The 24,058-nt window shown below is 37.8% G+C and overlaps 1 protein-coding gene across 1 annotated transcript; it reads left to right on the top strand.

Moving 5' to 3' along the window:
• Positions 1-4,493: 4,493 nt before the first annotated feature.
• On the top strand, positions 4,494-24,008 carry LOC115781934 (low affinity vacuolar monovalent cation/H(+) antiporter-like). Its single transcript, XM_030731878.1, has 20 exons — positions 4,494-4,627; positions 11,908-12,057; positions 12,154-12,260; positions 12,348-12,462; positions 12,781-12,897; positions 12,975-13,036; positions 15,417-15,569; positions 15,767-15,958; positions 16,049-16,148; positions 16,227-16,368; positions 16,463-16,646; positions 18,702-18,801; positions 19,374-19,507; positions 19,592-19,623; positions 21,942-22,054; positions 22,175-22,320; positions 22,407-22,501; positions 22,581-22,659; positions 22,759-22,867; positions 23,868-24,008. Exons 1-20 carry the CDS (start codon positions 4,558-4,560, stop codon positions 23,939-23,941), a joined length of 2,274 nt encoding a protein of 757 aa, XP_030587738.1. The 5' UTR covers positions 4,494-4,557; the 3' UTR covers positions 23,942-24,008.
• The last annotated feature ends 50 nt before the right edge of the window (positions 24,009-24,058 follow it).

Here is a 24,058-nt window from a genome sequence, read left to right as displayed (position 1 = left end):
CATTGGTAACAATTATCTGTGCACTGGTAACATTTATTTGCGCACTGGTAACATTTATCTGTGCATTGGTAACATTTATTTGCGCACTGTTAACATTTATCTGTGCATTGGTAACATTTATTTGCGCACTGGTAACATTTATCTGTGCATTGGTAACATTTATTTGTGCACTGGTAACATTTATCTGTGCACTGGTAACATTTTGTCCCCTTAGAATTATAAGGTTCTATCTACATTCTGACCAGTTTTGAGATATTGGTCTTTAAAGTTTTTGCACTCTGTATAGCAAAAATTACACATGGAATAAGTCTTGTTCACACATGATTATGAAACACACCCTATATGTATTCTAAATCAGTAATATCAAAATCCTATTAAATGTGCAAATGGGTTTTTTTTTTTTTTGAACAAGTATAATGCAGATAGAACCTTCTAATTCTAAAAACTCCTTTTTTGTTTGGAATTATAAGGTTCTATCTGCAAAATGTGATAACTACTACTGATTTTCAAGGAATGAAAAATAGTTAACTTATAGTAAGTTTTAAACCATAAAATTATAGACATAATCGAGTGTCCACAAGTATGGTTAAATCAAATTTAATGAATTCTGTGACATTTTTTAAAATTTCTTCTTTCATGGCAAACTTTTTACGGACACATTTCCCTTCTCTTTACTAGAAGAAGATGATGCTTGACAAAATTTTATCTTTGAATGTTTCAGTGCTACAACATCTCCATCCATCCATTCTCTTCCGCTTAATCTGTTCAGGTTCGTGAGGGACGGGGGGGGGGGGGTCTGGAGCCTATCACAGCTGACATAGGGTGAGAAGCACAGTACACCTTGTATAGGTCGCCAGCCTGTTGCAGGGCTAACACAGAGAGACAGACAACCATTCACACCTATGGGCAATTTAGAGAAAACATGCAAACTCCACACAGAGAGACCCGGGCCAAAGTAGAATTGAACCCAGACCTAGATGTCAATCTAGCTGAGGCAGTAGTGTTAACCACCATGCCGCCTTGCTGCACAACATCTATTACACAATTTTAAAATTATACAATTAAAAAAAAAAAAAATCAAACTTTTCATTAAACTCATGTTGGCAGACTGAGCCCTCTTTTTCCCCATCCTTTATTTTTCCAAAGTTTTCTTACGATAACTCAATATATAATTATATGAAAACCAACAAGTAAAAATAAAATTTATAATAAATAAATAGAACAAAATAAACATTTGATATAAATTTAGGAGGCATATACTTTGACATATAAAAAAAACTCATATTTCAATAAAATTTGTACAGAGTCAAACAAATTCTGGATAATTTACTACAATGTTTTTTTTTTCCCATTTAGCCTAGATCTTTTTAAATTTTACAAGCTGCAATCTACCTGAAAAAGCATTCTTTAAAATTCTGAATAAACATTTAGATTCTGAGTCCATGTCCACTGAGTACAAAAATCCAAATAAAAACTCATTCCACTTAAAAGGTAGATTTTTTAAACTTGGATCTTTAATTAAAATCATTCTGCTATAAAAATGTCACTGACAATGAACTGTTTTCTTTCGGTTGTATTTATTCAGGAAAAATGTAACAATTTCTTTGCCCTCCGTTTTTTTCTTTTACTTGCTCTTCTAGAGTTTGATGACAGAAATAAAAATAGACAGAGCTCATTAGCATGGTACCACTGCTAGGTCATAGAATATATCAAAATCTGAAGTCATTCTTCAATCAATAATATTTTATACGTGAGGTTACTTATATTATGACCTTTGACTATTCTCAATATTACCAACTACACTGTTTGTTTTTTTATGTTAGCATTGACCACAAACAATACAAAACTAGTGTTAGCTCGTTAGCTTCGTAGCTAACAGTGCAAAGAAACAGCTCAATCTAAAAAAAAAAAATCAAAAGTTAAGACTTTTTCTGCCATTAGTACTTCTGTCTGTTGTCAACTCATTTTTGAAATCCTCAAGCTTTAGATGTCTTGTAAACAGCCCCAACTTACCATGAAACATTTTCTCTAGCATCTCCTCTACTCCTTTGCTTGACATTGGGCACCAACATTACAAAAAAGAAGCAGCCTGATTGGCTCTCTTGTGAACATATCAAGTGCCTATTGGTTCACAGATAGAACCTTATAGTACCAAGTTAAAGCTTGATTTTGCAGATAGAACCTTATTATTTTGTGAATAAAATGCCCAAAAATATATATATTTGAAAAGAAATCTCTTACATATTGTTCATAAGTGGTCAGCAAATAAGTATATGACAACAACTCAGTTTCGTCAAAAATATCAGAACCTTATAATTCTAAGTGGACGATTTATCTATGTATTGGTAACATTTATTTGTGCATTGTTAACATTTATCTGTGCACTGTGCACTGGTAACATTTATCTGTGCATTGGTAACATTTATCTGTGCACAGTGCACTGTTAACATTTATTTGTGCATTGGTAACATTTATCTGTGCATTGTTAACATTTATCTGTGCACAGTGCACTGTTAACATTTATCTGTGCATTGTTAACATTTATCTGTACACAGTGCACTGTTAACATTTATTTGTGCATTGGTAACATTTATCTGTGCACTGGTATCATTTATCTGTGCATTGGTAACATTTATCTGTGCACTGGTAACAATTATCTGCGCATAGGTAACATTTATCTGTGCATTGGTAACATTTATCTGTCCACTGGTAACAATTATCTGTGCACTGGTAACATTTATCTGTGCATTGGCAACATTTATCTGTGCATTGGTAACATTTATGCATTGGTAAGTATGCACTGGTAACATTTATCTGTGCATTGGTTACAATTACCTGTGCATTGGTAACAATTATCTGTGCACTGGTAACATTTTTCTGTGCACTGGTAACATTTATCTGTGCACTGGTAACATTTATGTCTGCGTTGGTAACATTTATCTGTGCACTGGTTACATTTATCTGTGCATTGGTTACAATTACCTGTGCATTGGTAACAATTATCTGTGCACTGGTAACATTTTTCTGTGCACTGGTAACATTTATCTGTGCACTGGTAACATTTATGTGTGCATTGGTAACATTTATCTGTGCACTGGTAACATTTATATGTGCATTGGTAACAGTTATCTATGTACTGGTAACATTTATCTATGTACTGGTAACATTTATCTGTGATCAAGCCAGTTTACCCACGTCCTACGATTATAAAACATATACATATTTAAATTATACATGCAATCATATAAGTGTACACAACACTATTTTTCCAAGAAACATTTGAAAAATAAGAAAGTAAAAGATCAAATAGCATTTTTTAAATGCTTTTCTCAGAGTATTTATGGATCTGTCAGGTTTCCGATATGTGTCCCCCCAATAGGAAACTTATTCCTATGCCCCTGATGACATTTATACATTATAATATTTACTATACTAATTTACCAATGTACAAGCATTATTTAACAATTAATAAAACTGCTTGTTACAGCACTTGCACCAAATATCTTGACTTTTGAGTTTGCCTATGAAGTGAATTAACTGAATTGGTAACCCCTCCAGTACCAACTTCGTTCAATAAGTACAGTCCACTATATTTAGAGTGAGGTAGTCAAATTAAAATGCAATCTACAGAAACGGGCCTAGCTGACAGTAATTTTGGGAGCACAGCTAGATAGTCTCACTCTCTGTCCTGGCCAAAAGACTCACACTACATACCACTCACACAGACACTGTATAGGACCTACTCCAAAATATTTTGTATGTCATAAATATTATGTATATTAAAAAATTTAATAACATTTAATAACCATAACATTAAATAGTAGCGATAAAAAGTTAACAAACATACAAAAATCATTAATATAAAAATATTGATTTTTATATGTCTATTTATTTATTTTACTACTGTTTTGTAATTTTGTTTTCCAGCTCACAAAGGACTGGCTAAAGTTAACACATATTATATTATCATTGTGTTTGTTTGTTTGTTTTTAAATTATTGTAGTGTAGTGTTGTAGTGGCAATCTAACCACCAAAAGGCCACTTGAGGGAATTTGAAGCCATTTCCAATGCGGTGTGGTGAAAAGACTTAGGTCTGCGATGTCTGATACTTTCAACACTTTATTTATCATTTAAAGCTTAAAAACAGCTACAAAACCTGAGTGCATGATGACAAGATAAAAAGGTAAGCTCCAAAAACAGGGAATAACCCTCAGAACCGACCACACACGTCTGAAAAACTGTCTGGCCTCCTGGCTCTAATTCCCTATACCTGTGCCCCTAAAGCCTTCCTTATATAGACCAAATATGCAATCTAAAACCCGTGCCCCCTGGTGCACAAGTGACACTGCTACATATCATAATTGGCGACAACAATTGTATTTTATTGTGGCTTTTTCCTTTAAGACCTCAGAAGCCTACATTTCCCACAGTTCCACGCTGCATAATACTCATTAAATCAGCGCGTCCACGCGACAGCGACAACAGTGTCCGAGTACACGATCCGGCCGGGCTTCGGTGGCTCATAGTACGGACGGTGAGGTGTTTTTACGGGCGGAAATGTCTCTGTCATCAACGGGGAGCCCGGACACGACCAGCCGGAGGAGGAGGCCGGCTGAATTCGCGCAGGGTGAGCGGCTCGAGCTCATTATTTAGCATCTTATAACTTTAATTCTCACGGCCGAATATGTCGCTAACAGCACTGTTATTACACTCGCAATTTTAATTCTCTCCATTTTATTTCTCCTTGCGCGTGTTTTGTTTACACTGATGTATACAGACGCTTATTATGGATTTTTAAAAATTAATTTAGACCTATAAATCGTCAGAAAATGCTGTCCACTTAAATTTACCAGACAAAAATGACTAAACCTAAATATTACATCTGTGTACAGTTTTTACATATGAGAGGCTTAAACCAGGGGATATAAAGACATAAACTCATTACTACACACGTGAATAATTCCATCCGTGCTCAAGCTTCTCTTCTCAAGTTTTTCACATTTGATTTCACATAAAATCCATGCTCAGTGATCTCAAATAAAACAAAAAGAACAAAACTATGATAGTGTAATTTAAGTAATGCTGCCAGAATCTTACACACTGGCGTTAGTGCACAATCACTAGCATGATCATACAACAGCACAGCTGCAGCATTTGTACAGACTTCAGGAAGCCAACAAGAAATAAGAAAGAGGAAACAGAACAAGACTACCTAAGTGTGTGAACTGATTTTAACTCTTAGAAAGGGGAAGTCACAATTGATGTGGCAACATTTATTATGATGCCACTTGTTTGTCTAGTATGCATTCATTCATTAATCGTCTGTATCTTTCTGCCTCAAAATTACTGAATGGCTGCAGGCACTTTGTACCCCTTACTTAATTTCTGTCATGCCTCTGGTTTCCCTGAAAAAAAAAAATCATCTCCTGCTGATGTTTCAATTGTGCCATTAAAATATATAATAGAAACACTATGATATAATAATAAAAATATTATTACAGACTTGTGATAAATTTAAGGAAAAAAGGGGTGTCTGGTGGCTCTCGTATACTGTGGGGTCATTTTGCTTTCAGGGTTTGGAGTCACTTGTGGGGAAGGGTCACTGCCAAATCAATGCAGTTTCATCAATTCAATTCAATTCAATTCAATTCAATTCAATTCAATTCAATTCAATTCTATTCTATTCTATTCTATTTATATAGCACCAAATCACAACAAACAGTTGCCTCAAGGCACTTTGTATTGTGGGTAAAAACCCTACAATAATACAGAGAAAACCCAGCAGTCAAAATGACCCTCTGTGGGCAAGCATTTGGCAACACTGGGAAGGAAAAACTCCTATTTAACAGAAAGAAACCTCCAGCAGAACCAGGCTCAGGGAGGGGCAGTCATCTGATGCGACCGGTTGGGGCTGAGGGGAGAGAGACAGGACAAAGATTAATAATAATTAATGATTAAATACAGAGTGAAGTATAAACAAAGTAAATTAGGTGAATGAAAAGAAACAGTGCATTATGGGAACCCACCAGTAGACTAGGCCTATAGCAGCATAACTAAGGGGTGGTTCAGGGTCAATTACAATAGTCTAGCCTAGAAGTAATAAATGCATGAATTAGCTTTTCAGCATCAGTCTGAGAAAGGATGTTTCTAATTTTAGAAATACTGCCAAATGCAAAAAAGGGGTCCTACATATTTGTTTAATATGTGCATTGCATTGAAAGACATATCCTGGTCAAAAATGACTCCAAGATTTCTCACAGTGTTACTGGAGGCCAAAGTAATGCCATCCAGAGTAAGGATCTGGGTTGACACCATGTTTCTAAGATTTGTGGGGCTGAGTTTAAGAACTTCAGTTTTATCTGAATTTAGAAGCAGAAAATTAGAGGTCATCCAGGCCTTTATGTCTTTAAGATATTCCTGCAGTTTAACTAATTGATGTGTGCCATCTGGCTTCATGGATAGATAAAGCTGAGAATCATCTGCATAACAATGAAAATGTATGCAATTCTTTCTAATAATGCTGCCTAAGGGAAGCATGTTTAAGGTAAATAAAATTGGTCCCAGCACAGAACCCTGTGGAACTCCATAATTAATCTTAGTGTGTGAGGAAGTAGTTTTACAACTACTCTTTAAAGAATTTTTGAGAGAAAAGGAAGGTTGGAGATTGGCCTGTAATTAGCTAAGACAGCTGGGTCAAGTGATGGCTTTTTAAGTAGCAGTTTAATTACAGCCACCTTGAAGGTCTGTGGTACATAGCCAGCTAATAAAGACTGATTGTTCATTTTCAAGATTGAAGCATCAATAATTGGAAAGGCATCTTTGAACAGTCTAGTAGGAATGGGATCTAATAAACATGTTGCTGGTTTGGAGGAAGTAACTATTGAAGTTAACTCCAAAAGATCAACTGGAGCAAGACAGTCTAAACAAATACAGTAGCGCTGAAAGCAGCCGAACATGAAGATAAGTCTTTGAGATGGTTATGAATAATTTTTTTCTCTAATGTCTAATTTCTTTTATTTGTAAAGAAATTGATGAAATCACTACTAGTTAAAGTGAAAGGAATACTTGGTTCTACAGAGCTCTGACTCTTTGTCAGCCTGGCTGCAGTGCTGAAAAGAAACCTGGGGTTGTTCTTATTTTCTTCAATTAATGATGAATAGTAAGATGTCCTAGCTTTACGGAGGGCTTTTTTATAGAGCAACAAACTCTTTTTCCAGGCTAAATGAGCATCTTCTAAGTTAGTGAGACGCCATTCCCTCTCCAGCTTACAGGTTATCTGCTTTAAGCTGTGTGTTTGTGAATTATACCGTGGAGTCAGGCACTTCTGATTTGAAGCTTTCCTTTTCAGAGGAGCCACAGTATCCAAAGTTATGCACAGTGAGGATGTAAAACTATTGATGAGATAATCTACCTCACTGGGAGCAGAGTTCAGGTAGCTGCTCTGCACTATGTTGGCACATGGCACTGAAGAGTGTAATAATGAATGAATTATATCCTTAAACTTAGTTACAGCACTTTCAGAAAGACTTCTACTGTAATAAAACTTATCCCCCATTGCTGTGTAATCCATTAAAGTAAATGTAAATGTTACTAGGAAGTGATCAGACAGGAGGGGGCTTTCAGGGAATACTGTTAAGTCTATACCATTGTCACGGTTGGAGCTGTGTGCTGGTGGGGTGGATCCAAATGCAGGATGTGGAAGACAGAACTGAACTTAAAACTGCTTTATTTGCCGGTGACTTAGATAATCCAAAAACACAAATCACAAAAACCCAAAATCTCAGCCATGGTAGAAATAAACACAAAGCCTGGGAGAAAATCGAAAAACAAAACTAAACTAGGAAACACACAGCTACGAAGGGGGAACACTGACGACACTACAACAATGAACCAAACAATACTGAGACCTTTAATATCTTAGGGGGATAATGAGGGAAAAGGAAACAGGTAAGAACACAGGTGAACAACATAACACTAATGAACAGAGGAAGGCAAAACAGAACACAATACACAGAGACCAGAATACTATCAAAATAAAACAGGAAGTCGAACCAAGGAACAGCGATGCAGAAGTTACACTGAACACCGGGCAACACAAAGAACTAGAAAATCAAACACCATAACAAAAGAAAAAAACCCAAAACAGTCAAAATAAAGCCAAAACAAAACACACAGGGTCCAACGGACCCCGGACCATGACAGCCATATGTCAGGACAAGATCCAGAGTATGATTAAAATGGTGAGTGGCAGGGTTATTATAGTTAACGAAAACGAACGAAATAACGAAAACTGAAATTGAAAAAACATTGTCGTTAACTGAAATAAATAAAAACTATAATTAAAAGGAAAAAACGATAACTAATTAAAACTGAATTGTGAGTTTACAAAACTAACTAAAACTAACTGAAATAATCGATAAACTTACTTTCATTTACTTGTTTTTTGGGGGGGGGTTTTAAGCCTTGTGGATTGATATGAAATCATTGTTTCCGCTCTCCGAGTTTAAGCTGGGAGCGCCACAGGACAACTGTGTGAGTGCGCATGTGCGTGCGCTCACCGCGCTGGTCCGCAAAGTAATGGCTGCGGTCTGCCTAGTCCCGTATGGAGGTTCTTTGAGTACAAACACCTGCACACGACCACAAGGTAATTAACACACACAATCCAGCTACACAAGCATAAATGCGGACATGAGGTCGGCAACTTCTGTAGGTTGTGTACAGAGGCCGCAAAGACCCTGCAGGTTTAATTAGCGAGCATCTAACCAAGCTAGCTCCAAAACAGAAGCAGCTTCAGGTGGTGAGAACATCAGGATGCAGCTGGATTTGAGCTTTGACTCCTTCAAAGAGTTTGTTTTTGTTTAACACCACATGTAGGCGTTATTAATCTGCTGCACTGATGCTGAAGTTTATTGTGGAGTTTATTGTAGAATTTATTGAGTTTGGGAGTTCATGTTTTTCTTTGTTTCTCCCTGGTTATGCTCATGTGTGTCCTTAATATTACACAAATTTAGCATGTCTTGTGAACAGTTGGTTGTTGACTATATTTCTTTAAACTGTATCTTTTGTCAAGTTTTCATTACACAATAGTCACTTTTGCGCCTTGAATCTTGCACCTGATTAGGTATGAAAATACTAAAACTAATACTGAAACTAACTGAAACTAACTAAAACTAAGCATGAAACCAAAAATAAAAACTAATAAAAACGAGCAAAACCACTCTGAAAACTAATTAAAACTAACTGAATTAGAGAAAAAAAAGTAAAAACTAACTAAAACTAAACTATAATGTAAAATCCAAAACTATTATAACCCTGGTGAGTGGGCTCCTTTACATTTTGAGAGAAGCCAGTTGAATCTAATAATAGATTAAATGCAGGCTGTCATTTTCAGCATCTACATGGATGTTAAAATCACCCACTATAATTATTTTATCTGAACTGAGCACTCAATCAGATAAAAAAGTCTGAGAAATCAGACAGAAACTCTGAGTAAGGGCCAAGTGGACGATAGATAATAACAAATAAAACAGGTTTTTGATTGTCCCAATTAGGGTGGACAAGACTAAGAGCCAGGCTTTCAAAAGGATCAAGACTTTGTCTGGGTCTTTGATTAATTAATAAGCTGGAATGGAAGATTGCGGCTACTCCTCCTCCTCGACCTGTGCTTCAAACATTCTGACAGTTACTGTGACTCAGGGGTGTTGATTCATTTAAACTAACATATTCATCCTGCTGTAACCAGGTTTCTGTAAGGCAGAATAAATCAATGTGTTGATCAATTATTAAATCATTTAATAACAGGGACTTCGAAGGAGGGACTTAATGTTTAATAATCCATATTTAATTGTTTTATTCTTTGGTGCAGTTGATGAAGCTATATTATTTATTGTTTTTTAATTTTTATGCTTAAATAGTTTTTTTTTTGCTGATTTTAAGTTTGCTTTTTGGTGGTCTGGGAGCAGTCCCCGTCTCTATGGGGATGGGGTTTGGGGGAATGGCAGGAGGAGAGAAGCTGCAGAGAGGTGAGTAAGACGACAACTCTGCTTACTGGTCTCAACCTTGGGGAGTCAGGTTTTAGGAGGGTTAATAAATTTGGCCAGATTTCTAGAAATGAGAGCTGCTTCATCCAAAGTGGGATGGATGCCGTCTCTCCTAACAAGACCAGGTTTTCCCCAGAAACTTTCCCAATTATCTATGAAGCCCACGTTGTTTTTTGGACACCACTCAGACAGCCAGCGATTCAAGGAGAACATGCGGCTAAACATGTCGGTCCTGGTCTGACTGGGGAGGGGCCCAGAGAAAACTACAGGTTGACAAAGCAGGAAGTGACATTTCCTGTTGAGGAAAATGTCAGTCACATGGTATTTCCTTTGAAGTCACCAGATTTTAACCTAGTAGGTTATCAGGACCAACATTAGAACAATAAAAGGAGTATCTTTTGGAAGAATGGTCTTCCATTCCTCCCGTACAGATTTAAAGACTTGGACAATCACTGACTGGCTGCATATGATAGCCCAAATCTTCACTAAAACGCTTTCTGTTTTTCCTTTAATTTGCCACCCACCTGATCAAAGTTAAACATAGGTAATAAATAATCTCAGTCCACACATACATTATATGTTTTTTACCCAAACACAGTATGTGCAATAAGTGAGGGAAGGGAAAATACTTTAAAACTTGCTTTTTTCTATTTTTGTTTTAATAACTTTGAAGAATTGATTGAGAGTCATGCTGTTATGAGTTTTTGTCATCTGATAATTTTGTTACTGAAGTCTTTCAGAGAGCTGGGGTTACGGAGGTTAGTGATCTTTGAATCAGTTTGCATGTGATGTCTTTTTTGTCAGTTCAGTGTGATGAAGCGTGCTGGAATAGTTTGACACAGTTTGCCTGAACTGTGCAGAAAGGCCTGCAGGATTGGACCCTTCATTAGGTACACTATGCTAGTACTGTGTTGGACCCCCGTTTGCCTTCAGAACTGCCTTAATTTTTGGTTCATTTTTGGTCCAAAATGATATGACATGATTGACCAGCCTGAACAGATGATACAAGGCAGGATGGATCCATGCTTTCATGATGTTTACACCAAATTTTGACCCTACCATCTGACTCTTGACTCTTGAATTGCAAATTGTAGCCTCAGTTTCCTGTTGTACTGACAGGAGTAGTACTCTCTGTGGGTTTTTTTTTTTTTTTCATCTGTAGCCCACCTGCTTCAAGGTTCAAAATGTTCAATGTTCAGAGATGCTCTTCTGCATAGCTCAAAACAGTCGCGGCATTTTCAGACAGAGAACTGTCACTCACTCGATATTTTCTCTTTTTCAGACCATTCTCTGTAAACTCTGGACATGATTTTTTTAGGAAAATCCCAGCAGCACCAACAGCCATGCCATTTTCAAAGTCTCTTAAATCACCTTTCCTCCCTATTCTGATGCTTGGTTTAAACTTCAACAGGTCAATCTCAACCATGCCTACTTGTCTAAATGTATTGAGTTGCTGTCAGGTGATTAGCTAAGTAGATATTTGCACCAGTGAGCAGTTGAACAGGTGAGGAGTGTCTGGTGATTGTATATGCCAGCAGATATACGGCATTTAAACAATGATCTGTTTGATAGCAGGAAACTGTTGAATTACAAGTTTAGGTATAATTTGTCAGTTTTGTCTGAAAGTCATTGTAAATTCCCCACACTACTACAACAATACATTTAATTTGATCTTAATATGATCTGATTAAACACAGTATAACACAATGCTCCTTTATTTACCATGGACAGCCAGTAAAAACATAAAGTCCACAAAATAGTTCTAGTCCACACATTGTTCTCTGGGTCTTTTTAAAGATTGCACTTTGTGTATAAATGCAGTCATCTTTCAGTTTTTTTTCCTTTTGTTTCTTTCTTGGTGTTGCAGATTCTTCAAGCGAGCATGATCCTCTGTTAGGTTACAGTAATGAACAGGTCTATGATCGAACGTGTGGCTCTCAGCACACCGCAGACACCTCTACTTCATCTTCACATCACTTCTTATATCCTGCAACAAAATGCATTTCTGCACATGCATGTGAGTATAATTCACCAGCCCATATATCCTTGTTCAACTACTATGTTAATATTTATATATATTTGCAGCCATTTCCTGGTTATCTTCTCATTGTAGGTCAGAGCCATCATACCTGTGAAGACAGCTGGAAGGAGAGCCAAAATAAGCGAACCATCAGAGCTGAGAATGAAGTGGAAGCCAACAAACTGGTCAACAACTACAGAGTAAGAAACTGGAGAGTTTCCACAAGAAATGAAAGTGGCCTGAGTTGAGGACACTGCAGTATTCACTGTATGTGTGTGTTTGGGCAGTTTGGGTTTAGAAAGTGGAAGAGCCATGTGACAGAGCGGCCGTTTGAAGACCGGTCAGATGTTGTGAAAGAACTCTACTCTGAGCTAAATGTCGTTAAACCACATTCAGGTCCAGGTATGGTTTATTGTGCTTTTGTTTTATATGAAGTTTATGTTGATCCATGAGTTCAGTCTATTACATCTTGGGCCTTATTTGTAGTGGTCATTGAGTTTGAGCACACAGATAATTGCTTAGGAACACCACAACATATGTGATGGTTGTGCAGGTTGTTACTAAGCCAATTGTTCAGCTAAATTACTGTATTGAGAGGTAAAGCTTTAAAACACAGACACAAAGAATTCCAAATTATTTTGATGTAAAAATTTGTGCAACACAAATTCTGTTATTTCTCCTGAAGGACTTGTTTTATTCTCTGTGTCCTTCTGGTGTCAGGTCAATGCATCACATGTGGAAATGTAGCCTACGTGCTTCTGTTTGGTTGGTGGGTTTCTCTGGCATATTTCCTGGTTGGCATATTGATGTTCGTCACTATTACTGGGGTACCTTATGGTAGGTGAGATAATAGATAATGTTATTGTATCATCATCTGCCATTCCCCATATTCTTTATTCTGTTTCTGTCTTCAGGTAAACTTTGCTGGAAGCTGTGCTGCTACTTCCTGTGGCCATTTGGCAATACAATCCATGAGGTACTGTTTGGGTTCTGTTAGTGTTCCGGCTGTTGTCTGTTGTCCTTTTCAGTTAAGTGACATCAGATTGATTCACAGTAAATCATGTAGTTTCCTCATTCATGAAATCAGTTGTGTTTTTATGTATGATGTCACAAGTCTGCAGCAACTTGTTATTGCTCAAGATGCAGGTGCAACTCTGAACACCCTCAGTGAGTTCCCTCAATTGCTTCCTCTGTCTCATCCTTCTGTTTTGTATCCTTGGGACAAGTCAATTCAATTTTATTTTATTATTTTATCCAATCTTATTGTACATCCTGTATAATGACAATAAAGTCATTCTATTCTATTTATATAGCGTCAAATCACAACAAAGAGTCACCTCAGCCTTTTATGTTTAAATATATCCAGTTTAAAGTTTCAGAGCTCTAATGTGCAGCCGTCACATTAGACACAAACAGCAGCACTGAGAATGCACTCAACCAGAAAATAATAACTCAAATTGTTTATTTTACTGCTCTGCTCTGTGCCATCACCAGCGCAGCATTAATCTCTTGTCTTATTTGTAAAAATGTTGCTTTTACGCTTATAGTTTTATGTTCTTTATAGATTTTTAATCACCCTTGGAAATAACTGCTCAACACTTTAGTTTAACAATAACTTAAGTACCTTAACCATAAAGCTCTTCAGGAATCTGCAAAATATGGTCACACAATGTTAATAGGGAATGTAAATGTTTGGGGTTTCTATAGCAACGATACTGCAATATGACATTTTTATATTCTAAAAAATTATTATCACAAACAATATGATATGACACGACCCCACTAAGGAAAGGTCTTTTGATGCTTCCTTTATTACCTCCTTGAACAAAGGATACACCAGACCTGTCATGGTCCTGGGTCTTTGACCCAGAGTTTTGAGTTCATTCATTTATAAGAAATACTGTACATTGATACTTCTTTCTTATTTATTGGCAAATTCTTCTGAAACTTAGTATAAGTATTCATTGGGTAAAGGTCAACAGAATGTTGCAGATAGATTTTTTACTTTTTAATTTTTTACAAATTTTCAAAATGTGTAAAAAAAAATTAAAAAGTAAGCATTAGCTAGATAATGGTTGACCTACAGCCTATTTAGTTTCCATTCCAATATATCACATATTGTTCAAGTACAACATTTGACACCAGAGCTCTATAGGCCAACAGGTCTCTTGTCTTATGATTTCCTGTGTTCTTGTAATTACGTTTTGGGTATGTGCAGCAGATTCTAGGTTGTTGTTATGTAATATTTAGTTATCATCTGTTGGGGTTTCCTTTCTGTTTTCCCAGTTGTGTCCTTGTGTGTGTCTGGTCTCTCTATGTGTCTCTAGCTCTGTGGTTGTCTGGTTTCCCCTTTTGTGGTCCCATCCTTGTCTTTCCCATTGTGTCTCCATATCTGTTTATCGTCTGTTAAATTAATGTGTCTTTGGGTATCTGTTTTTCATTTCCTGTTTTATTTTGCGAGTCTTGTGTTTTGTGTGCAGTGTTCAGTTTTGCTTCCCCTCGTCTCAGTTAGATTCTGTTCACCGGTGTCTTGTTTTTCCCCGGTTGTCTCTTCTGTGCCCAATTACCAATTGTGTGCGAATTCAAGTCCTCAATTTTTCTCAGTTCTTTATTACGTCCTCTGTCATGCTGTGTGCTTCCTTGTCTTCAAGTTTTTGTGTTTCTGGCTCCAGCCCAGCTCTGTTTGCATTTTTGTTTCCTTTCCTGTGAATTTCAGCCATTAAAGCTGTGTTTAAGTTTACTCCCTGTCCTCCGATTGCTATGTTTAGGTCCTACTCTGCTTGCTACACAGCCGAGCTGTGACAGGACCATCCATGAAGAGAAAGGAGACAATATTACCCCAAAATTCATAATGACGCATCATCTGACCATATGTGAAAATGATCAGTGTAATTAACAAAGTGGTGGAGATCATGTAAATGTTAATATCAGTTTATTTTTAATTTCATGCCATAGGGTTAGTGATTTATTTGCATTAACAGCAGCCCGTTAAAACCAAACTCTGAACATCAGGATTGAACTATTGCATTATAAAAGAAAATTACCTCCCGTACAGTTGTGCTGAAGGGGGAAATTAGCTATAGAGACCAAATTTAGTACAGTTCATTTAAATTTTGACTCCCAGAATTTGAAAAGTGGTTATTTTCTCTGCTGTCATGTGTGAATCTCATGTGATTGTGCTCTCCTTTAATATTGTAAATAACTATTAATTAATTGTTTCCTGAAGGATGTTGTTGATTGTGACTTTTAGGTTTGTAATTGCAGAGTATTAAAATATTCAGCATGGTTGTAAAATACTGTACATCTTCAACTTTGTGAGCCAGAAACAATGCATCCTTTTGGTCGTGTTCCTCCAGGTAGGAAATACATTGAGGCGATGCTGTGAGCACGTACCAGACTGTGAGTGCAGCATGGAAGCAGAAGAAGATAACTCACCATTTCTGCTGCCATCACCCACAGAGGTGCCAGTCCCAGAGATGTCAGGCCAACCTCTGCGCACTACCTACTGGGTAAATGTTCACACTTACAGAAGCAAGACATATACATACAGATAAATTCACAAGCAACACTTAAGCATTCAGAGCTGAGGGCATTATATGATGCCATTTGCAGTACTGGGTTATATAAATAAAACTGACCTAACACTGAATACAGTACATGAATGGCTGATTTCTGCTGCAATTTCTGTGCCCTTCTTGTTGTATAGCGTCGTTTTGCCACCTACGTATGGCTGCTGCTGGGATATCCTCCTCTGGTGGTCGTTCACATCCTGGCTTGCTTCATCTCCTGGATCCTGGTCTTCACCATCCCAGTTTTCAAGATGAATGCACGAACTCTGGGCGTCATCCTCCTCCTGCCTCCTGAGGATGTTTATATCTCTGCTGGCTCACAGAGGAAGGTACAGGGGACATGTAGTTTTTATCAGTCATGGCATAAAATCGTGGAGCGTTGCCAATGCAGCATTTTCTTTGGTTTTCTTGCCCCTTAGCGTCAAGGCTATGAGACCAGAGCGCTGCTGTGCTGCTACCACGCTGCCAACTGGTACTACTACAAGTACACAGTTGATGGGATTAACGTGTTTGCTTCCAGTATCCTTTGCGCATATAAGGTGTGTGTGTGTCCATGTGTAATATAATGACCTGTCATCATCTTTGACTCCACCTCAGACCTCCTCCCTCTAGTGATAGTTGCCCTGGTAACTGGATATATTGACAGAGAAAACAAGTACACCAGCTCTGAAGTCAAATTCGCCATAGCAATTGGGTCCATCATACCTCTGTCATATTACATTGGCATGGGCATTGCAAGGTGAGCATTTTTCATTACCCTCTTCACCTCGACAACCAGAATTTTTTTCATGCACTATGCTTCTAAAATTGGTTGATCACTGTTGCATTTGCAGTATCTCAGCTCAGAGTAACTTTGCTGTGGGTGCTGTGGTCAATGCCACCTTTGGCTCCATCACAGAACTGACCTTTTACATCACAGCCCTGCTCAGAGGTCACCAGCAAGCCAACTCATGTCTGCAGGAAGTTGTTAAGGCAGCACTGACTGGCACATTGCTTGGGTGCATCCTCTTCATCCCTGTAAGTCAAAGTGCATCCTGTTTAGTTTGCTTAGTTTAGCCTTACTTAGCCTATGAACATCCCAGCTCTGCTAGGGTCGAGAGAAGCAACATTCAACAAGATGTGTTTCTGTAAGGATATTTAGTATTCAAAAGTAAAGTGTTTGAATCACAAAATGAACTATACACAGACAGAAAATCTGTAGGCTCAGTGGGGCCAACTGAAAAAAATGAAGAAGAAACACCAACTAATACAGTTCACAAGGCTACTGAACTACAACAGAAAAAGGATAAAAATGCAGCTAATTCCCTACCCAGAATACAACACAACACAGCAACACACTTGTCCTTAGTGTAACTTAACAAAAGAACAACTACTGTGTGTGAATATGTTACTAAACCTGGCCCAGGCCAGGCAATTATCTCTATCTAGTATCTGCTATTAGGAAAATATATCTTCCTAAAGGGTGTACTATGAAGCCAGATTAATGGGTTAGCAAGGTAAATTGAGCTTAAACTCTTGAGTTTTCAGTGTCATGAAGGTGGCTTTATTTTTACCAGGTTAGATCACTATGCTAACTTACAGGTGCTGGTCATAACATTAGAATATCATGAAAAAGTTGATTTATTTCAATAATTCCATTCAAAAAGTGAAAATTGTATATTATATTCATTCATTACGCACAGACTGATATATTTCAAATGTTTATTTCTTTTAATTTTGATGATTATAACTGACAATTAATGAAAACCCCAAATTCAGTATCAAGTCTGTATGTCTCTTACGTCTGGTTACTTCCTGTTTTATTTTGCTAGTCCCCTGTTTGGTGTGTGTTGTGTTTAGTTTTGCTTCCCCTTGTCTCTTTAGTGTAATTCTGTTCACCTGTTCTCCCCGGATGTTTCCGCTCTCATTTGGTTACCTCGTGTATATATTGTCTGTGTTTTCCCTTGTGCTTTGTTGCGTTGTTGTATTTGGCTCCCTGCCTGCTGTTTAAATATTTTTCCTAGTTTGAGCTTTGTAAACCAGTTTGTTTGGCAATAAAGCTGGAGTTAAGCTTAACTCTTTTAAGTCCTGCATTTTGGGTTCAAATTGTGATTGTGACAATTTTTCTGCAATTCAGTGCAATGCAAACATTGTTAAATCATAACTTTAAAACAATCTTTGAATAATGTTTACAATCATATCTTTGCAACTCACTCTTGTGCTTAAATGAGCATATAATCCTTCAAACAGCCTAAGAGACAAAATTAAATTAGAAGACTTTATTTGTCATTATATGTAAACATATAATAAAATTTGCATTGTAAATTGGTTATTTATACAGAGCACGAGGCTAAGACCGCAACAAATCCTAACTGTGTAATGAGACATGTTAAACTTAAATTTGAATAGCCTTAAAACTTTATCGTACAAAACTTCAGGAACTATAAACTTTCATTCTTCGTAATGTGCTACATTGCTTCCATGCTTAGATGGATTTGGATGTCCCAAGTCTCCTTGAATGCTCATTTAAAAAAAAAAAAATAAATTTCTTTGTAAAAAATGTACAATTAAATATGCAAAATGTGATCATCAGCAGTTACACCTGTCTGTGTAGTTGCCATCACAGCAATAGAGGGGTCCATATTGGTACTGTGTACATAGCGATGGCACTGGATTGTCAGCTTCAAGTACAAGATTGGAGATGTAAAAATAAAAATTCCACCTACTAGTTTATGGGTGCATCAAGATGGCCTCCAGAGGACATTCCTTGTTGACTTAAAAACAAATATGGAATGTAATCTTTAATCTCATTGGTTGCTCTAGTTTCCCAGAAACATCCCTGCCCCAAGTCTCCCTGGTCTCCCCTACTATGATAACCAATAGGGAACCTTTTTGCCACCACACTGCTATGTACAACAACATGGTTGAGTAATATGTTGGAAGAGTCTAAGTGTACAAAAAAACATACATACCAGTATATTGCAACATCCCCTAAAAATGAATGTTTCTTGTATATAATTTCAAGGAACAGGTTTGAAAAATGTATTAAATTAGCATGTATGAATGAGACCTCTCCTTTTGTTTGTTTCTTAGGGCATATGCATGATAATCGGAGGTCTGCGGCACAGTGAGCAAAGGTTCAACAGTCGTTCTGCAGGAGTGAGCTGTGCGTTGCTTTTCATCTCCATAGGAGGCATGTATTTGAAAACCAGGACATGGTGTTTGAGCTTAAGGCGTCATACACGACAAAAGAAGCTGCTGCACAGAACAGGAGAAACTGATCAGACACATTCCAAGACACTTTCCAGGAGCAGTTCAGACTTCTACATGAAAATATGTGAAAATATGAAGACAGGTTTTTGATACAGAGTTGCTCAAAATGTAACGCTTGTGCCGCAACCAGGCAACAAATGTTTATGCCTGCCATAGTTTTATTTTTGTAGCTGTTTGTTAGTAACATCTGCAGCATGTTGGCCATAATAATATCCTCTGGATATTAAATAATCAACTGAAAATACAATTGAACTGGTGGCATTAAAGCAACAAATTGAAGCTAGGTCACAGAGAATAGCCTTCATGAATCAAGACAAAGTTCACACAGCTGAAATGTTCAGCTCCAGATGTTACAGTATCAGTGCCTCATGATGGTCAGCTGATGGTGACAACAGCAGAAGCTGTTTCTGTTTTTGTTCTCCCCAGAAACAGCTTAAAACTATTACAGAAATGTTAAACACTGACATTCTCTCCTCTGAATGTTATTGGCAGGTGTGTTCGCCCCTACACTGTTCTCTAAGGCTTATGGGAACTTAGTGTGTGACTCCTGTACCAACTCCACCAGGCCAAACAGCACGAGCAACAGCAGCGGGCCATTTGTCTGCCACAGCTGCCACTATGACCTGGTCAGTGTCATATACACCATATTCTTATCATGCACTGTGCTGCACACAACTATGTATAATTTGATTTGTTGTTGTTTTCAACAGAGCAATGGTACACTGTTTCACAACCATGTTCAGTAAGTGTTTTTTTTTTTTTAAATCTACTAATAAAATCTAGTTTAACAACCATACGGTTAATTTTCAATGATAGAATAAGAATAACAATGTCACAGCTGCAATATAAAAATCACCTGCAAAAATTGAGGGGTGAGACAAACTATAGATGAGGGAATATATCACTCTGCTTCCTTTTGCAATACATTATCAATACACAGGTGCAAATATGCTCACTAGACACTTCATTAGGTGCACTTTGGTAGTACTGGTGTGGGCCCCTTTTGGCTTCAGTTCAATAAGGAGCTCATCTGAAAGAGTTGAACATGATTTCTTGAGATACAGAATTAAGCTATGTGGTGAATAGACTCCCATGACCCAAAATGGAATCCCAGCAGTGATAGGAATTAAGACAGGGCCACCGGCAGTCTAGGTGAAGATGCAGACTTGGGTGGGGCTCTGAGTGACCAGGGTGAGGCTGAGATGAGGAGGAAGCAGGCTGCACAAATGAGAGCCTGAAAGGCAGAATGAGAGAAGAGCACCAGGATTTAAAGCATGCAGAATGGAAGCTGATTGGCTTGGAGAAGGCAGGCAAGAAAATAGTTGGACTAGAATGGGTGGCTGTAGCTCAGGATGTAGCAGATCATCTACTAATCAGAAGGTTGTTGGTTTGATCTGATTGGACTGTAAATGTTAGATAGAAAGCACTGAGAAAAAGTGCTTGTGTGAATGAGATGTGTTGTATAAAGTGCTTTGAGTGCTTAAGTGGAGTAGAAAAGTGCTGTGTAAGAACCAGCTGTTGCCATTTAGAGTAATAATGTCAGTGTTGAGCGTGACAGCATGGGGAAATGGAAGTGATGTAAATAACAGACTAGCAGCCAAACATTCAGGAAAGCAGGCAGATGAGGGATTACAGGCCTTTCTTCCTTCTTGAACTTACACATAGGCTTCAGCGATGCCTTAATTCCTCACGGTGCTGGAAACATTCCTCAGAGATTTTGATCCAAATTGGCATGATAGCATCACACAGTTGCTGCAGATTTGTTCCACCACATCCCAAATATGCTCTACTGGACTGAGATCTGGTGACTGTGGATGCCATTTGAGTACAGTGAACTCATTGTCATATTCAGGAAACCAGTTTGAGATGATTTGAGCTTTGTGAAATGGTGTGTTATCCTGCTGGAAGCTGTGTGATTGGCTGATTAGAGATTTGAGTTAAGGAGCAGTTGAACTGGTGTTCCTAAAAAAGTGGCTGGTGAGTATATATTTAAACATACAGCTGCTCTAAATGAATTCTCCAGTTTAATTAACCAAACAATGTACTTAAAAAATAATACAGTTAAAGATTGCATATTTTTAGGTTGGCTGTTTTGAAGAAAAAGTTGAGCTGTTGTCACAGCCTTGGCATCAGCAGTGTTGGTGTCTGTTCCACTAGAACTTTAACATTTACCATAACTCGTAAACAGTGTCACTTAGGATGCTCAAAATCACACCGTAGATGCATCTACTAAAACTCTTGAATAAGTTCAAATCTCGGCAACCTTGACCTCAAGTTATAGGTCAGAGGTCAAGTTTTCTTAACACAATAACTCAAGAACGATCTCACATAGAATGTTCAATGCATACTGTTTAAGCTAGACACATCAAACTTCACACACTTGTTCACTGACTTTAATATAACAGCACACACACACACACACACACACACACACACACACACACACACACACACACACACACACACACACACACACACACACACACACACACACATACTGTTACAAATCCAAAACAGCCAAGCGTTCGAACCTGGTCAGCAGTATTCTTGTTATTTACTGAAGTGATCATTTTGGGTGGTGCAGTGGCACTATCACCTCACAACAAGAAAGTTCCTGGTTCTGACCTGCTGGCCAACTGGGGGATTGCTGAACATCTTCCCTGTGCCTGTGTAGATTTCCTGTGGCTGCCTCTCACAGTTCAAAGACACGCATATTAATTATTCTGCCAGTCTATCAAAGGTCTTACACAGCGAAACCATTCAGGCTTACATCAACACTTAAAGCCAATTTAGAATAAGCAGTTAACCACTGCAGGGCACAAGGAGATAATGCACTCTCCACACAGAAAGCCCTGAGCCAACCAGAAGATTCAAAACCAGGACCCTGTCTCTGTAAGGTGACAGTGCTAGCCACTGTACCACCATGCCACCACAACTTTCCAAAAGGAGTAGATCAGTCTGAAGCTGTAGAAATTGTTTTGAAAATCACAGATTAAGCTGTCATTCTTACCCCATTTGTTGTACCTGCTGCTCGTTAACTGTGTGCACTGTTGTTTTTAGGCCTCTGGTATACACTGTGTCTGCTCTCTTGCCTGTTGCCTACATCATTGGTCTCCTCTTTACACTGAAGACGCACTCCCACATTTATAACATCCACGTTGGAGAAGAAGAGGGTATGAATCACTCTAATGGCGTCACACTAAACAGCTGATCCAAAATTTTATGCTGTATTTTGCTGTTTTAGTGAAGAGTGAGCTGTGTGATGTTTACTTACAATACCATAATCTCACCAGTGAGTAGCCACCATGGGACAGTGGTCCACTGGTCACGCTGGAGGTCTCTAGTCATCCTCATCTTGGCTACAGTGCTCACGTCTGCTTGTGCTGATCTCGCCACCGAGCACATTCAGCCCATACTAAACCAACCAAACATCTCTCAGGTCAGGACGTGCATCTGAGTATGCTCAGGCTGTTCATATTTTATAGTTTTCTTCACCTGCTTGAATATTTTCTTTTCTTCCTCCAGTATTTCATAGGGGTGACAGTTCTTGCTATGGTTCCTGAAATCCCAGAGATTGTTAATGGGATCCAGTTTGCACTCCAGAACAACATCAGTCTCAGGTACGTTCTGTCTCATTAATAATGTACAGGAACAGACAGAAGAGCGTTATCTATTTCTATGTTTCTTTTATTGTTTCAGCCTGGAGGTGGGGAGCTGTATTGCTGTGCAGGTCTGCATGCTACAAATACCAATACTGGTCTTATTTAATGCCTTCTATGTAAGCCTTCATTTTAATTATTGATTTAGTCATATATATAAATACAACTCGCCTGGCTGCTTTACAGTGTTTTATAATCACCATCTCTGCTTTGCCCAGGATGTGGGATTTGTGCTGATTTTCAGTGACCAGCATCTGTGGGCCAGCATCTTTAGTGTGATTCTAGTTAACTACATCTTCATGGATGGCAAATCTGATTATTTTCAGGGTAAGTTTAAAGATTTTGGAAATGAAATTGTTTAGCTGATTGTATATTGGAATATATGGATGGATGGAATATGTGTGCATTTAAAAGAGCAAGAATTTACATGATGTGATTGTGAAATACATCACATAAGACTGAAAAAAGGGGTCAGTACACTGTAGTTAGCATTAATGGTGGCTATTTTGAAATCTAAAATCTTGATGAAAATGAGCAGATTAGGATGTAATAAGATACACTGCACCAGTCGGAGTTGAGCAGCTTACTTTAAAGTCAGGTCATCTTTGAACCAAGAAAGAGTTTTACTCATTGTTCCCTCCATCGAGGAGGTTATGCTCACTGACTGACAAGGAGGGCTGATAAATTCTGATAAAACTTTGCAGAGGTGTAGAGTGGGGTCATGTTAAAAATCTAAAAAAATCTAAAATTTGGCTTACATCCATCAAGGTCATCAAGGTCAACTTACTGATTTATTGATCCAAATTTGACAAAAACCTTATAACTTAAAAACTATGATTCTTACAAGTAGTGTGTATTATCAACATATAGAAAGTACTGTATAAAGATTTAAACTATCATGTCACATTTGACCTCTGAAAGTCAGATGTGATAACACTATATAGAGTTAAAACTATGTTTCTTACTGTCAGTGTTTGTATTGACAACATATAGGCATATAGGGAATGATATATGGGGATCCTAAATATCACGTTACTTTGGACCTCTGACATCTATTCAAAGCCAAATAAGGTCAAACCACTCATGTCCAGTTAGTACTTGCTTCTTGTAACATAACTAAATGACAGCAGGTTTCTAATTTGGTAAAGTCACCCAAACAACTCAGTGCACATGGCTCTCAAAGAACTTCATGATTTTGTTATGAGTGGATAATTCAAACAGTGATGTCTGGGATCTATCTGTTGTGAACACAGTACATGAAAACAGAAATTAATGGGTGCTGACAGACCTGAATTTTGGTCCAGTGTAGTATTTCTTTTTTTCTCAGGTACGGCTCTGGTGGTCATCTACCTCATCCTCCTGGCTCTGTACTACTTTGCTCCATCTCCAGGTGGCTGTTAAATGTTGGATGAAGATTAAATGTTCATGGGGGAATCCTAAAAGAGGACTTTAATTATTTTATCTATTGCACTGCTTTTATTTATTTATATATATATATATATATATATATATATATAT

This window comes from Archocentrus centrarchus, chromosome 6 (genome assembly GCF_007364275.1).
Source record: "Archocentrus centrarchus isolate MPI-CPG fArcCen1 chromosome 6, fArcCen1, whole genome shotgun sequence".
Taxonomy (NCBI): domain Eukaryota; kingdom Metazoa; phylum Chordata; class Actinopteri; order Cichliformes; family Cichlidae; genus Archocentrus; species Archocentrus centrarchus.
This window is presented reverse-complemented; position numbering and strand designations above follow the sequence as displayed.